Raw genomic sequence first — 17,681 nt, forward strand, 5'->3', positions numbered from 1 at the left:
ACTAATTAAAAAATTTTTTTTTTGTAGAGATGGGGTTTTGCTATGTTTCCCAAGCTATTCTGTAACCCCTGGGCTCAAGTTATTCTCGACCTTCTAAAGTGTTGGGATTATAGGTGTGAACCACTATGCCTGGCCTCAAAGCGTTGTTAAAAGCATTGAGACACTGTAGGTAAAACACTTAGTGCCAGGCACATTGTATGAGCTTAATACATGTTAGTTCGTGTTAACACATAAGCAGTCTGTAGCATGGGATGCAAAAACTGAAATTATTGCATGGTTGAACCATATAATGTTGCCAGCAGTCACCTTTGACTTACAAAAATAGTGATTTCATTCTCTTTGTTTCTTCCCTCCTTCCCTCTCTTCCTTCTACCTCTCTCTCTCTCTCTCTCTCTTTCTCTCTCTCTCTCAACAGGGTCTTACTCTATTGCCCAGGCTGGAGTGCACTGGTGTGATCATAGCACATGGCAGCTTCAAACTCCTAGTAGCTAGGACTACAGGCGTGTGCCACCATGCCCAGCTAATTTTTAAATTTGTTGTACAGACAAGGTCTCTCTGCATTGCCCAGGCTCTTCTAGAACTCCTGTTCAAGCAATCTTCCTGCCTAGGCTGCCCAAAGTGCTGAGATTACAGGTGTGAGCCATGCGCCTGGCCAATTTCATATATTCCCACTAAACTTTCCTCTTCCTTCCATATATATATAATATTACATATCTTACATATGTACAAAAGATTATATATATCCATTACATATCTTATATACATATGAAACACATATATATGCCATATATATGATATGAAATATATATAGTAACATATATAAACTGGGAGATAAGGTGATAAGTTGTAGTACTGTGCCTCACCTGCTTATTACCCTTTGGTAAGCTCCTTATGTCTTCAGAAAATTCCTGGGGCATGGATGTGTCTCCTTGTGTAACAAGTGATCAATGCTTCTTTAGAATAAAGAAAAAACCCAAACTACGAAACAGAACTGGCATCTTCTAAAAGGACACAAAAGCCAAGGCAAGAACAAAGGAAGCAGTACGGGAAAGTTGGGGTGTAGGGACAAGTCTTTCAGAGTGATAGGAGAGTGTGCCCAGACCTTGGCCCGCCCCGGCCACACTGCTCCCCAGACTACCTGCATCCATTCCCACAGTGTGCTCTTTGCTATCTCCCTTCTAGAAACCAGACTAGGCTGAAAAGCCAGGATAAATGGATATAGTGCCCCCGAGTCTCTAATTTCTGGGCACCTCAGGGTCAATAATAGTACCGCAGAAGAATATTCCAGAGGTCAGTATATTTGGCAAAAACTATCTTTAACCCAGAGAGTTGCAACAACTTTAGCCTTAGGTCAGATCCATAGAGTAGTAGACATTGTTTAAGGTTCTCCTCAAAGAACTGAAAATTGCATGAGAGTTACAGGGAGGACAGTGCAGGAGGTAAGCACAGAATAGTAGTAGCAGACCGACCATTAGACAGAAATATATTCTTTCTCAACTTCTTTAAAGTGGGCCTCCAAAACCACAGACAACATGGGTCTTAGAAGTTGGGCAAGGCTGGTGGGAATTTGCCTTGTTACTGTCAATACCTCAGCACCATATGGCAGCGGGATCCTTCTGTTCTCTGCCTGAAGAATTTAGGTGCAAAGAAAAGAACATGAAGCATTTGAAAAGCATTCGAAGACAATGACACTGTAAAATTATTTTTCTGATGAGGAATCTGACTGTACATGTATCACCTAATGGTATATGATGGTGCTGGCAGGTGGCAATTGCCACCACAGAATACACATAAATCTTAAAAAACTACTGTACTTACTGTACTGCAATACATAGGGCATAGCCCAGCTGGTTTCAAAGACTTGTTGAGGAACCAGCCCTAACTCCCAAAATTTGTAGTGTCCTCTATATCTTTGACAAGCGTATATGACCATGCTAAGATTGTTTATACCTTATAGCTTATGATTGGCAATGGCAATATTCAGCCCTTGTCTTAAACAGATTTTACTTGGCATAATATATTTTTAACCACTTATTTTAAAACTATCTAAAGGCAAACAAAATGCAATAGTAGTATAATATGTCATCGTCTTCCTTTCCTGCCATACTTGGGTAAGAGGATCTGATTATGTTTGAAAATTATGAAAAGCAAATGAAGTAGGTGTTTTTTTTCTCTGTTTCCATTTCTAACAGAAGGAAATGACACTGCCTGGAATGCTGCATAGCCTCCCTCTTGAGACTGGGGCTTTTGTTAGCTCCAAGAGTGCAAAGATATCATATTGGCATAACCTTACTAGGTGAAAAACCATTGTGAAGATTTAGGAATGCACTAAAAAAAATAGTAATACTTTTGAATAAAGAACACTCTTTGGCACACTTCCTATTACATAACTCTCAACATTTAATGACAAAAATCCAGCCAGTGAACATGACAACACTTGGAATTTGTTTTGCAAAACGCTACAGTATATGAAATTGCCATACATGGTAGCCCTGGTTTTTCATTTTTCATCTTCAGCTTATATATAATTCTTTGTATAAGGATAATTTTATTTTATTTCAAGTCACTAAACTTTACATTCTTGGTAGTGCTAAAAAAGACTAGACCCTCTAGGGCTGGAACTCTATGGAACTGGTAGATCTGCACACCGTGTCTCCTAACACATTGGTAAGTGTTTATGAATATGTAAATTGGGATTTTAAAAATCCAGGGCAATAGGTTATGGAAACAGTCATTGCCTCAGATTAACTGATGTTAAACCAATAATAGTGTGTCAAAAAATGTTAATTTGAGGCCCAATTTCATTTATTATTCTGGTGTAAGTGACTAAATTGCACAGTAGCATAGTTGCAATGACTATTCATTTCATTGCTTTGGTACATGGCATTTGAGCATTTTGTGAATCTGAGCATGCTGGTCTCTTCTGCCTGGGAGTGAAGTTTCACAAGGTAGTCTGAATGACAAACATCTCAGAGCTTGCTCACATTCCTTGGTGGAATAGTCACTTCGGAGAGAAAGAGGTGTGGCTTCGTGGTCTGGGAAAAGGACTGCCAGCCAGGAACATGGAGTTCTTCTTCTGGAACTAGTTCTGTTTTCTTTTTGGATCAGCTAATGCTAACGAATATATCTAGAACTCAGTTTACCCAGTTTAAAAAGCTGGTTAGGGAAATCTAATTAACTGGGATGTATTGAGTAATAATGAATGAATATCTGTTAAACGATTTGAAATGAAAAGTGGTATGAATGCAACTGAGTTATTTGTATAAACTGATTAGTTTTATGAAACAAATAAATAATAGAACAGTTTTATTTTTGGGGAATATTACTCTAAAACAAGAAAATTTATTTTAATGTTTAGTTTATTTTTCTAAATATTTTTATTTCTAAGTGGTTTTAAGTTAATAAGCTAAATGATCTGTATGATGCACATAATTAAATTCATGATTAGCTTCCATTTAAACATAAAGAGGTGGTCTCTTTGTTGTATATAACAGGTAAATCTTTTCTGAGGTCTCATGCACTGTAAGAATGTAGACATTATTAACTTTAATGTTCTACAGAAAAAAAGTGAGGATCAAAGAAATGTATAGTCAATCTAGAGCTTGAGCAGGGTGGCATAATGAACTGCCTGTTTTAAAGTGATAAAGACTTCCAAGAATTAGATGTAGGTTCCAGAAAGAGAAAATTGTGCATACGTGTCCAAACGAAATGGGGGTAGGGATGAGGGAGACCTAATGATTGAGTTATTATGATGTTCTATATCCGAAAGAATAAAGTTTTTTAAAAAAATCAACCTCGATTCCAAATGTTCCATTCTGGTGACATTGCTGGTCAGGGTTCCCCTATCCCAAATCCAGGCTCCCCAAATTCATCAATCTCATATGTGGGTTAAAAAAAAAAACCCTCTAAAAATACATTGTGATTCTCTACACTAGGAAGCTTTAAATCTCCAATCTTTTCCCTTTTTAAAAAATGAAAACAAAACAATGGATCTTCATTTTTGTGTCTGGGATCTCAAATTTGGCTCTGAATATGTGTTTCAAATCTCATTAATTACAATATTGGTCCCAGGAGATACAGTTGCTGATGCAAAGAACACTCTTTGTACTCAAAATAATTTGAACAAGGGCAAAGAAGCATTTTATTTACATGTGAAAACATTTACAGGAAAATAAAACAGAGATGGTTCAGGTAGCTGCTGAGCTGTTTTAATGATAATTGATTTGATTACTTAAGCTTTAAGGTTACTATATACAGGATACATATACATATAAAAGTCATGTTTTCACTTTGTATATTTGTCAGATGAGAACATTCTTATAAAGGTAACTCTGACATTAACTTCGCAAGTTCTGAACTAAGACCTTTTAGCATTTTATTCTTTCCAGAGACTAAGACCAAATTGTTCTAAATTCCATACCCCACTGTGCAGATCTATAATTTATTTATTTTTTAAACATCAGAAAATATGCCATTACCCAAAGGACTTCCAAATGTAACAAATCTGGGTAAAAACCAATCAAATGAATAAATTATAGCAGTAGACAGCAAACAGTTTCTCCTGTTCTCTTTCTTCATTTTCCTTTCTCTATAGGAAATAGCAAATTAAACCATGGCTATTCGTGATCTTGTACTATGAGAACACATATGGGCATACATTTTTGTCCTATTAACAAGTTTGTTGGCTTGGTGGCAGAAAGTAAAGTACACTGTAAAGACATCTTAATGCCTTACTTGAGTAGGGTCATTTGTTAATGGACAGCCCAACCTAAAAGTCTTGTACTAAACTCTTATGGTACCCATTGGCTGTCTTTAAATGGATACTGAAGAGCAAAGGCAGGCAGCCCTGGTTATACACAAGAACCACGTGGAGCTTATGAAAAAAATGCAGGTACCTGGGTCCATCCCCAAGGTTTCTGATCCAGTTAGTATATAAACAAACAAACAAAACCCAACAACAATGAAAATAAAGGCAATTCTAACGTGCCATGATTGAGAACCATAGTTAAGAGAGTCCCAACACCAGTGCAAGGATAATACCTACTTTGTTTTTGGATAGTAGGACAAAGCCCACCCTTGGTTCGTTTTTCCAGGGGCAGGCAGGAGGGTGTCTTGAGAAGCTGCCAGAGCTCTCTGAGAACTGACAGCATTCTCTGAGCAGCACCTTTATAGGGAGTATTCTATAAGAGATGGAGCCTTGAGATACTAAAAATTTTCTGGGTTAAGGCCAATGTAAGTAGATAATTGAACAAAAAAATTACATAATGCTAACCTTGAAGTTGAGTCTGTAAACTGTGGCAACCTTATACACATTTGAGCATTTTGAGCAAAAGTTCTTTAAGAGTGGCTGACTGGCTCAGCTTCGCTTCAATCACCCAATCATTGCAGGTCATTAGAAACAAAAAGAAGAATATGAATGCCATATCCCAACCACCCAATAACTGTAGGTCATTAGAAACAGACAGAAGAATTCTTAAGTCAGAAATGGCAAATTACATCTCTTGGAAATTAATCTACTTAAGCCAGTGTATTTTTTTCCCCCACTTTCCCCCCCTCATTTCCTTTATTGGCTTAATTTTTGTTCTTTTAGTAAAAGTGCTTTTTTTCTTATATCTTTTTTTTAACGATAATGTCTGTCCTCTATTACTTTTAATCTTTTGCTATCACACTCTATGGCTTCTTCATTTAATCCTGTATCTTCTAGTCTTCTCATCTTTTTATACCTCACTTTCCTCATGTTTTTTTCCTTGTCGTTAACACCAGTATAGAAAGTCCTTCCTCTTCATTTTCCCGTCTTTATGTTTGGTTGCCAACCGCGTTTTTGATTCTCGACCTCTCACTTTTGCTAACTGCCCTTCCTTAATCTTCTGTTGATGTTTTATTCCTATCACTTCTGTCAATGCTCACACCCATTTCTTTCCTTTCCATCTGTCTGTATATCTCCATATGCATTTTATGATCCTCCTACTAAATGCTTAAAGCTGTATGTGTGTGGAATAGAACGGTACCTTCCTCCACGCGAATCCTATTTCCCTCTCCTCCCATAGCTTCTTTTCTATTCATCCTTTCCAGATGTCGCCCTGTCCCACCCCATCTGTCCCCTTCTTCCCCGTGTGAAGCCCATCTTCTTTCTGACCCCATTTGCACCCGTCTGATTTTACAGTCAAGGACTTCAATAAGATAAAGGATGCAGAGTTCTACCGGGAACCAGATTGTGTGTGTTTCTCAAACTTTTGCGCGTTTACTGAAATGGGATTAGGGATTTGGATATAGAAACATTCTCGGGCAGCCTTTCAGCCCTGGCACAGCTTTGTACACCTTGGAGCGCGCTGGGGCCTATTCTAACGGGCAAGGACAGGGAAGTCTTTCAAGACCTTTTCTGGCCTTTTCCACTCCAGGGGTCAGGATGAATAGGCATCACTGACCCAAACTGTTAAACCAGGCCGGGTGGGGAAGCCTGGGGCCCTCTTCTGCGGCAGATCTGGCGGGGTGTCCAGGGCGCCGCGGGGCTCCGTGCAAGGAGGGGTTGGGGCAGGGGCCGCTGCGGCCGCAGGAGTCACCGGGCCTCCTCGGGAGGTCCGCTCACCTCTTACAGAGGAGGCCGACCCCAGGCCGGGTGCTCCCCTGGGGCGCAGGGCGCGGCCCCGGGCGCCGCCACCGCAGCGGCGCCGAGGGCCGGAGGTGCAGCCTTTCCCCAGGAGAGAAGGCGAGTCGCTGTCGGTCGCTCAGCCAGAAGGTCGAGGGAACAGCGCGGGTGTCCCTCGCCAGCCGGCCCTCTGGGAACAGGGCGGGGGCGACACCCCAGGGAGTAGGGCTGAGGACCGCAGAAATCAATCGTGGGTACCGGCGCGGGGTCACGCATAGGAGAGGAGCGGGAGAGGGGCTGGTGGGGGCCCCAGGGCGGCTGAGGCCGTGGCTCTGTCTGTGGACTCAGCGGGCGCCCCGAAGTCTGGGGCCGCCACGGCTCCAGCTCCGCCGGCTCCGGCCGGAGACTCCAGGCCGCAGTTTCTCCTCCTCCCGGCGCCTTCTCTCCAGTGAGGAGCTGAGCGCGGGCGGCGCGGGGGGAGGGGTGGCGACGGAGAGAACAGCCAGTTGTTTAAAATCCTTCTAGAGCAGTTTCTAATTCCCCCCTTGCGCCCGGGTTCGGAGGGGGGAGGGGGAAGGAGAGCGGGTGGAGGGAGGAGAGCGGAGAGGGAAGGCGGGAGGGAGGGAGTCGGGGAGGGAGGGAAGGAGGGAGGAGACTGCCGCTGAGGCTTAGCCGCCACCGCGCGCTTCGGAAGGCCGGAGGGAGGGGGAGGCCTGTCAGTCTCGCGCGTTGCCTGGGCGAAGGGGGCGGAGCTTTGGCGTGGGGCGGCCAATAGTGGGGGTGGCTGCGTGGGTCGCCATGGGGACGGGGCTGTTCCCGGGGAGGCTGTGATGGGTTGACAGGTGCGTGACAGTGGGAGCTGCTCTCGGCACAAGCATGTACGGCAAAGGCAAGAGTAACAGCAGCGCCGTCCCGTCCGACAGCCAGGCCCGGGAGAAGTAAGTGTCTCCGCTTCTCACCCACCTCCGCCTTCACACGCGCGCACACTCACGCACGCACTCGCACACTCTGGGAGACACAGACACTCTCCGCCCGGGGAGCGCCGGGGGTGGGCTGGCAGGGGGAGGGGTGCCGCGATGGGGGCGTGTGGTGCGGGGAGCTGCGCTTTCCCGGGAGGTGCGGGCGCTGGGCGGGCGGCCGCAGGGGGCTGTCGGCGGGAGGGAGCGGGTGTGTTGAGGGGCGGCGGTGGTGCTGGTGGCGAGGATGGAAACTTGTTTGGGTGATTGAGGGAAATAACCCGCGGGTTCACCTTCCAAAGTAACTTTAGAGCTGGGGTCCGGGGCTCCGGGGACCTGGAGAGCCGCCGGGGGTGGCGGGAGGGGCAGCTGCGTGGAGGAAGGCGCGCAGTGGGAATGTGGGTGTTTGGCGGGCCGGCCGGGGTCGGGGCGGGCAGCGCGGGGAGCGCGGCGGCGGGGGCCTGGGCGCTGGGGCTCAGGGCCGCGAGCGCGGGGCGAGGCGAGGGCGGCGGTGCCGGGCGCGCGGCGGGCGGAAGCCGGGCGTGGAGCGGCCGAGCGGGGCCCCGCGGGGCGCGGAGACGCGCGCGGGGCGCGGAGGGCGTGTGCGGGTTGGGCGTCCGGGCTTTCCTGGGCAAGCTACGGACGCGGCGCCCGCAGTCCCCCGCGCGCCGCGGGGCTGGGGCTGGGGCTGGGGCTGGGGCTGGGGTGGGGGCGGGTGGGCGCCGGAGACGCCGCAGAAGTTTGGGAGTCGGAGAGGGACCGAGTTCCCGGGGAGCTAAAGTGTGTTGGCGAGGAGCGGGATCCGCTGGAGGAGGCTGGCGTTTCTGCCTCTCGCAGCGGACCCAACTCCGCGGCGGCGGCTGGCGAACTTTTTGTGAGGCTGGCAGCCCCCGAGCGGCGGGAGGGGCGGGCCCGGCGGGGCGGTGGTCGGGGGCGCGCGGAGGGGAGTTGTGGGAGCCGCCGGGGGCGCCCGAGGAGGGCAGCTGCGGCGGGGAGGGGCAGTGGTCCGAAAAGGGGTTTGTGGGAGGGGAGAAGCGTTCAGGTGGGAAGGAGCCGCTTGGTTACAGTTGTGGGGAGATACAGGTGTTAACTTCGGTGGGAGCCCAAGAGGCGGCTGGCGAGAACAGAGCCCCTCCCGGCCCGGGATGCCACTGTCACGGCACACTGCAAAGCAAAGCGGTTTGCTGCTATTCTTGTGTACTTGTAACGGTGATTTGGTTGTTACTAAAAATGAGAACGAATAGTGACTGTGACCACTGAGGAAGAACCCCCCCCCCTTTTTTTTTTAAACTGTGCAACAGATCAGTGATTCCCAGTAACCACTTAAACTCTGAGGGTCAGAGTTATCCTTGTCGTTGAACGCACCCTGTCTTTCTGAGGGGGTTCAGACCAGAGAAAAAGTCTGAGAGCATCTCTCAAAGGTACTTTGGTTACCTTGCGCACAGAAATAGCTGCGTAAATAAAAACCGAATGCGCAGGCGACTGAGTTTCCCTCCTTGGTTTAGGCAGTTAGTCTCCCCCTGAAAGTTTTGTGTGCCCTAGGGATGGGAACATTTCCTAATCTTTGTGTTGGCAGCAACACACTCAATTCCCATAGGATTTAGAGGTATCAGGCCTTGATGTAGCAAAGCAAAACAAAACAAAACAAAAATTAGAGAGGCTTGTTTGTTTTTTTGCAAGAGATATTTTCTGAGCTGCATTCAGGATCTTGTTGCTGTGACAAGTAGTATATAAAAGACATAGCGTTATAGCCTGGTTAAGAAACGGCAGTTACTAGAATTGAAGTTTTGAAATGCAGTCTCATTTGTGTGCATTAATCATTTTGTTATAATGTGCCTGATAAAAACATCTGAAGGAGGATGTTTTAATGATTACAGAATATTTGAATTTCACATTAGTCAGAGTGAAGGAATTGAAATGTATTGAGGCATGATCTTATTTTGGGGGTGACTGAATTTGAGAATCAAAGTAATTTTAGATTTTAGGTGAACTTCCAGGAAGGGGTGAACTTTAGTTGAATCCCACTCAGTATCCTGATGACTGCTTGATTTTTTTTTTTAGTTTCTCAGATAATAACAAGGATGTTGGAACTTGTATAACTGTGGTCCTTTCTAGCTCTAATTCTGTGATTTCCCACCAGGAAAACAAATAATTGCCACTTTGCTGTCAAATCTACCAAACTGAACACCAAGTAATATCTACTCTTGTGAGCAGATCAGGGTTCTGCTAGATGGTGCTATTTGATTTAAATATATTTCTTCCATTCATTTCAATTGGCAGCAGGAATTCTTGACTGGTTTGCCTTATGAACTAAATATAGGTGAAGAGGCTGCTTTTGGAGAATTGACAATGACTGTTCTGGGTTAATTGTCGTTGCATTAATTTCTAGGTTAATGTTATTTGAATCTAAGACAAACATCGACGTAGGTTCTGTCTTATAGAATAAACTTAATTTCATCTTGGTGGGAGAGTTGATCTAATCTCTCGGTTTTTCTCTTTATGTTTACTTGGGACTTTAATGGCACTGTTCTGCAACAATGTACTAACATCTGAAGGTAGGAATCTTGAAGTCATCATTAAAATGGATGTCACCAGATTTTTGTTCTTAATTTTTAAGGTAACATATTATAAAAGGTGAAGAATTCTCCTTTAGTAAGCAAATTAGAACTGTTCTTATCTTAAAAATCACAGAAATAATTTGTTTCCGTAACAAATACGCATTTTAACAAAAACATTCTGCAAAAGGAGTCATTATTATAAATAATGGCATGCTTAGGAAATAAGCACATTGGTTTTATAATCAAGAAATGTGTTTTCTAACATGAGTTCATGGTGAATAGTTGACAAGTGCTTACCTGTATTAGATCTTTGTTTTGTCTTTCATTAGGAAGTCACTATATGAAATATTTGAAGTGAATTCTTGGTTTTACACAATTCCTGTAATTTCAGTATACAGTTCTGATAAAAATGATCAGGGTAAGATTAGTTACTTACTCTGTCATTTTAAGAAAAGCAGATCAAGTCTTAATTATTGAGGGAGTGATTGAAAACCCTTGGAGGGAGGTGGGATTTAGAAATTTTAATTCTGATCTCGTTAGGTCATTTCTTCCTTTAGCAGGCTTTCTTTATAACACTAATCGCAATTGTGATTAACCGTGATTGGCTGTTTAATGTTTAACTTTCCCTAAAATATAAGTTTGTTGAGGGTAGGAGATAATCTAATTTCTTCTCTGAGGTATCTTGAACATTAAGGTGCCTTCTAATACCAAAAGCATCAATAAATTATTGTTATTGAAGATGTTAGACTCAAAGGAATTTTTTCAATGTAAAAAAATTTTTTTTCAGTGACCTCCAAAATAAGGACTTGTAAGTTTGAGTTTCACATTCTCTAGCTTAGTTGTATTTCAGAAATACCCCTAAACAACAATACAACAAAAATAACTATTATTTATTTGCCATCCTGTGTGCCAGTCACTATGTTCAGTGTTTTATGTATATTTTTTTCTTAATTCTCCCAACAAATCTACAAGACAGTTGCTTTTTTTTTCTCCATTAAAGAAATATGAAAACTAAGACCCTGAATGGTTAAAGAACTCACCGAGGGATACAATGCTAGAAAACAGGAAAGCTGGGTTTCTAACACAGATTTCTCTAACTTTAGAACCTGTGATTGAAGCTGAAAGATACATTTTTCAGTGTACCAGATTGTCTTCCTGGACTAGGGTAGGATGCTACAGATTTAGGGAACAGCATTACATAATCAGATGTGACAGACTTTAAAGATTTGATCAAATATGCAGTCTTAACCACTGGTGCACCCTGATGCTTTGCAGATCTGTGTATGGTGTGGGAGAAGGCACAGAAATTTTAGGAAAGTTGGAAGCCTAACATAATGAAGAAAACTTGTTTCTTCAGATTCGCCCCCCCAGGAATTTTGTTTGATTACTTGTTTTAAAGTTAAACATAATAGTTGTGAACAATTCCTATATGAAATGTTGCTGAACTTAAAGCCACACAGTATGCCACACTACCGCAGAAAGAGTAACTGGCACCTGCAAATAGATGAGTAGTGATATTAATTTTTTATTAAACTAATTTGATCTTTTATGTAAAGCACAGAAAGATGAATCTGCTAGAAAGCAAAGTTGAACATAAAAGATACACATAGTATATACATCGACTTTTATTTAGTAAACTAGCCAGAAACTACAAGAATCAAACTATCTAATTTTGAGCTCTGAAAAGTAACTTTGGCTTTTAAATTTTCAGTGTTAGTTGAATATACCAAGAAGCAAATACCATATGCTTATTTCAAAGTAGTTACAGTATAATGAACATTTAAATGCCACTTCATATAAAAGAGTTTATAGGGATTAATATCTGCCAGCATCACCTTGTTCTCCCCTTCTACCATTAAAGTAATTAAAGCATTCCCCCATCACTAAGGTACCCCCTGCAAAGAAAAATGACAAACCTTTCTTTCTTTCTGAAGGAATAAGGCAAGAAAAGTAATAGAGATCTCTTCAGAAACTTACTTGACAGCAATTCGCACAATTCAGGATTTCCAAAACTAATGAAGGAGTATCTTATGGAAGTGAAATTTTGTGTAAAATATTAAATTGCCCCTCCCTCTTTCAGTCTCCAGGATGTTCCCCCAAAATACAAGTTGTTTAACTTGTATCCAAAATGTCATGTTAGCTTTTGATTGATCTTTTTCTGTTATTTCAGAAGTATCAAAAAACCCCCTATTTTTAAGGAACATATCTAAAGAAAGAATCTGGGTAAGATGTTCAGAGTTAAGTTTTGGTATTGTTTATCCAGAGATTAATTGTGACTCTTAGAAGTAGTAGTAATATTGTAATTTTTTTTCAGAGCTGTGAGAGAAAAAAGTTGAAAGTTTTCAGTTTCACACTTTCAAAGCCAGTTTGCCACATAAAACCAATTTAGGATGCAGACAAAATCACTACATTTTAGTTGTTCTGCAGTAATAGACCAAATATGCCTTTCATCTTTAATCACTTCTAGAATTATTTTGTTTTAAGATTAGCGCATACTCTGTGGGGCAGGGGCTGGAATACCCAGGTTGCAGTTTATTAATGTTTATTAATACTTCACCTCAGTAGTTGAGAGTTAGAAGTAAAATTTGGGGGAAAAACAATTCAAATTTAGAATCTTCTTTCTTCCATAGAAATCACAACCATTGCATTAATCCTGGGACATAGGACCAAAGTACTGAGTTTGAAAGACATGGAACTACTAGGAATATATAATTTAAAAATAGGAATTCAAAATTATTTTGGAACACATGAGGTTATTCTCTATTATTGTGTGTAATTGCTTTGCCATTGGTGTGGGAATTACAGATTATATATTTGCATGCTAGTGACATGTGAGCCTCTGTAAGCGTATGCTAAAATATTAATTTTATTAAGAACTTACTGTTTCTGAAAGGGTGGACTTAAACTAGCATTGGAGCAATAGAATAAGATTCATTTGTTAATATCTGAAGCGTTTGGAATATAAATAATATTCCCGATTTTAAACATTTGATCAAACTTTGTGTATTTTACCAATGTAGCATGTATTCATGCAAAGTTTTGTTAACATATGTATATAACCTAGCATAACTTGGACTGTGAGAGTTACTTGACTATTAGATTAAAACCCTATACATACTACAAAAGGTGAGCTGAAGGGTGGTCCACCAAGATTAATGTCTTGCCTGTTTTCAGTAGTTAGAGAAATAGCAGAGGCTCTTCTACAACCTATTTTATTCTTTGTGTGAGGACATTAAAAAACAAGTGGAAATATGGACTGCCTGGGGAAGAATAGAGTTTTTCCAGATAACTTTAACATTTCTGATTGGTCATAATTGGTAAATGGTAATTTTTGTCATGTAAGTTAATAGTTAAGAATTTTTGAAAAATGGAACTGTTAATGTTTTTCTTATAATTATAGGACCAAAAATTCATCTGGACTCAAATCAGCCTGGGCAGTCTCAATGCAGTGGCATAATTAATATATATTTTTTTGTTCATTTTTTTAAAGACAAACTTCAGTTGGTGTCATTTCTTTAGAAATGACAAAACTACTCTCATCTTTTTCCTTTAAGAATGTTAATTACATTTCATGTATGACCCTAAACAGCTTTCAGACAATAATGAGCCATTGTAACATTTTAAATCACAGTTCAGCTAGAGTGAGCGTAAACGAATGACCTGGCAATCTCCTATTTTTGATCTTCTCTGTTAATTTTGCTTCATGGCTATAATGTCAAACAAGTAGTTCTGCACAGAAAAAAAATTGTAGAGGCTAAAATATAGCCCTTTTTTTTTTCTAGTTTTAAATATTTTTGTAATTGTAGGTGTTAAAGAGTATGGTTGTAATTATGAATATAGCTTTAAATCTATAGCATATTAAAATACTGATGAAATATTTGTAAAGGCAAGAATAATAGATGAAAATATATGTAGCTCTGTCCATGTAAGTTGGGTGAGGAATTGATGACAGAAAGAGGCTCTTACCTGAAATTAATATGATTTATTTTAGTGATCTGATATTTGTCTGATTCTCCTTTTATTTATCTATTTTAGATGAGAAAAAACCAAGAGCTACTTTATTAATGGAAGAAATCTAAGTAAATAAATTATTCTTTTAAAAATGATCTCATTTTAAATAGGATTAAAGTGAATATTTTTTGTAAAATAACAAAATCCTAAATAGTATATAAAGAGTTTGTGTTTTGTCATAGAAAATTATTGTTTAACATTAACAGCAGTGCTATCATTTGAGTATCTTGTTTGTTTGGCACTTGTCTGCATTATCTCATTTAATCCCCTCAAATCCGGTAGGCTGTAGGTACTGTTTTCTCTTAATGTTATGGAAGAAACAGGCTTGAGTTTATTAGGCTTTTGGCTTCAGGTATCAAAACAGGAGACAGCAAACAGCTTAATTGATCAGGTTTAAAAGTAAATCTCACATAACAGGATGTCTAGAAGTGGTAGTGTAAGAGTTCATTCATTTAGTCAAGAACATCAGGGTTCAGGATCGGCTTCTTTGCCATCCTCATGGTCTTCCTCTCATGAATGTAGCATGGCTGCCTCGGGTTCCCAGCATCACTCCCTTACACACTCAAGTGTAAAGGCAGGAGGAAGGACAGGGTTTTTCTTTCTTTGTGTCTCACCAATCAGGGAGGAAAACTTTTTATTGAAGTTGCTTAGGAGACATCTTCTTATCCCTTATTAGAGAGAACTACAGAATTTCTTCCTGTAAACAAATTATGCTAGATATAATGGGATTACCATAATTGGCTCACGTGAACTACCTAAACAAAACTTGGGATCTTTAGCAAGGAAGATGTATCTTGAGGATATAGGGAGAATAAAATGAGTCCCTGCTTTCATGAGACTTTCAAGGTTGAAGGAGAAATATATAATAATAAGCAAATAAATGTACTAGGCAACTTCAAATAGTCATATATACTATAAAAATAATAAAATAGTGTGATGTAGTGTAGAGAATGACTGGGAGGCTATGCTAGATTGGGTAGTCGGGAAGGTTCTTGGAGGAGAGGACATTTAAACGGAGAACTGAGTAATTTTGAAAGAATCAGCCATAGAAAGACCAGGTTACAGTATTTCAGGCATGTCTAAGCTACTATTGAGGAAACCTCAGCATCAACATAATTGCTCAAGGATATGTTAAATATGAGTGAAAATTGGGATGAAGAAGCCATACTTGGCTGGTTTTGTTTTTAAAATGGAGGAATTGGGTGTTGGGTTCAGTTTATCTGATCTTCGTAGATAATAGGGTTGATATCTTTTATCTTTCAAACCCTAAGGATAAACTTGTTCTGAAGGACAGTGGGGCTTTTATAATGATGATTATAGAAATAACTCAGATTTGTTGAACACTTACAGTGTACTGGGTTAACAGAGGTTGGTACAATTGGTGTAATTATTTCTCCTAAACCTTCTAGATTGGATTGGATACTCTCATAGCAGACTTTTTTCTTTTTCACATTTATTATAAGTGACAAATTATTTGTATTATTATTTTTTTGAGATGGAGTTTTGCTCTTTTGCCCAGGCTGGAGTGAAGTGGCGCAATCTCAGCTCTCTGCAACTTCCACCCACCCCCCAGGTTCAAGCGATTCTCCTGCCTCAGCCTCCCTAGTAGCTGGGATTACAGGCATGCACCACCACACTTGGCTAATTTTTGTATTTTTAGCAGAGAGGGAATTTCACCATGTTGGCCAGGCTGGGCTCGAACTCCTGACCTCAGATGATCCACCTGCCTCAGCCTCCGAAAGTGCTAGGATTACAGGCATGAGCCACTGAGCCCGGCCATTTGTGTGATGTTTAATGCCTCATCTTCCAGTTAGATTGGAAGCTCCATAAGAGCAAGGACCATGGTGTCTTCCTTACCGTCATATTCCCACTGCTTAGCACAGTGGTTGCAAGGTTTGTGATTATGTATTTGTGGAATAAATGAGTTAAGGATGTAATGAATTGGAAATATGTCACAATAGTCTATCACCGTATCTAGCTCATTTTCTCCCCAATACTCCTAGTATTTGGTATAAGAATTAATGTAATTTCTAAAAAATACTTTTCTATAATATGGGCATTTAGTATTCTTTCTTTGAATTTCAGGACTATGGAAGATTATATTATGATGTGTGTATATTTTAAATGTGAATTTTTGACAGAATTTTTTCATTTTCTTTGTGTTAAATTTAATATAAATGAAATTGTACTTTATAGTTTTCAAAATATTTTAATGTATAGTATTTGGTTTTACTTAAGTCACACTATAATCGTATGAGCTGGGTGGTATCTCCATTGACTAGCAATATTTATAAGTGGAAATTGACTTATGCAGCTAGGGTAATACAGATAATATGTGGCAGACCTGAGCCATATTTAGAGTTTTTTCATTCCAAGGTCAGTGTTCCTTTCATTATGCTACAGCTGCCTCTTTTATGATGAGAGATTCATATATATTTAAGGTTTAAGTGTGGATTTGATTCAACAGAGAATCATAGATTAGATGATAGTTAAAAGTTTATGTCGGTACTTTCATTAAACAAAAAATATTGTTACAGTGTGTTAAACACAATCTGTAAAATTACTTAACTCTAAAAGTGCCACATCATGAGTGAAAGCTGATTTTTGTTTGAAATCCTTATGCTTTTGTAACATAAGTGGATAGGTACGGGACTTAGGATAGTTTTGGGCTTTTAATTTGTGAAGACAGGCTAATTTTTTATCAGTGAACTCTTCTCTATTCCTTTGCCATTTAGCTTCAATTTGGAGTGCTGGGTTAGGGGGAGGGAAAGGTAAGGTTTTTTCGCTTTTATACCTCTCTCTAACAAGGGAGGAAAAGTCTTTCAGTATGAATTATTGAGAGAATGTTCTTTTTCTTTTTTAATGTGGTAATATATATATAACCTAAAATTTACCATTTTAACCACTTTTAGTTGTACAGTTGAGTGGCATTAAGTACATTCACATTATGGTATAGCCATCACCATTCTCCATCTCTAGAACTTTTTCATGTTTCCAGACTGAAACTCTGTACTCATTAAACAATCACTCCCCACTCCCGCCTTCTATGTGCCCTTGACAACTACCATTCTATTTTCTGTCTCCAAGAATTTGACTATTCGAGGTATCTCATATAAGTGGGATCATATAGTATTTGTCTTTCTGTGACTGGCTACTTTTGATGGCTTAATCCCTATAGCAACTTCGTAAAGTAGATATAATCCCCATTTTACATATGGGGAAACTGAGTCTCAGAGGTTTTATATTTTGTCCAGGGCCACAGAGTAAATTGTATAGTCTGGATTCAAACTCAGGTTTCTGACTGCACTGCCCATTTTAACTATTTTGACTCAGTGTGTTTCATCGCTTAACATGGCGGAAAAATTGTAATGGAAGTTGTGGGAGGTAGCGTGAGGATGGGAGGGGAATGTGCATATTCATCATTTTTGGGGTGGGAGGCAATAGAGGTTAAGAAGTTAAGGGAAGAGTAGAAGCATTTTATAGCTGCTAAAAAGGTGGATAGTATTATAGGTACCAAAAGTGCCCCAAAGATAGCTACAAATTCTTTAGCTGGTATCTGAGATTTAACAA

The 17,681-nt window shown here is 40.6% G+C and overlaps 1 protein-coding gene across 21 annotated transcripts in view; it reads left to right on the forward strand.

Annotated features, from left to right (window-relative positions):
- The first annotated feature begins 6,691 nt into the window (after nt 1-6,691).
- Nucleotides 6,692-17,681, forward strand: part of SSBP2 (single stranded DNA binding protein 2) — a 324,235-nt gene continuing 313,245 nt past the window's right edge. For 9 of the 21 annotated variants that reach the window (XM_016953047.4, XM_016953049.4, XM_016953050.4 and 6 more), the window contains exon 1: nt 7,255-7,524. In XM_016953047.4, the coding sequence (XP_016808536.1) occupies nt 7,463-7,524 (62 nt within the window). In that variant the 5' untranslated portion in view covers nt 7,255-7,462. Of the gene's footprint in view, nt 6,837-7,208; nt 7,525-10,078; nt 10,098-17,681 lie in introns of those variants that run through there. The other 12 variants (XM_063810338.1, XM_063810342.1, XM_063810343.1 and 9 more) reach the window with 10 other exon arrangements.

The sequence above is a fragment of the Pan troglodytes genome, chromosome 4 (genome assembly GCF_028858775.2).
Source record: "Pan troglodytes isolate AG18354 chromosome 4, NHGRI_mPanTro3-v2.0_pri, whole genome shotgun sequence".
In the NCBI taxonomy this organism is placed as follows: domain Eukaryota; kingdom Metazoa; phylum Chordata; class Mammalia; order Primates; family Hominidae; genus Pan; species Pan troglodytes.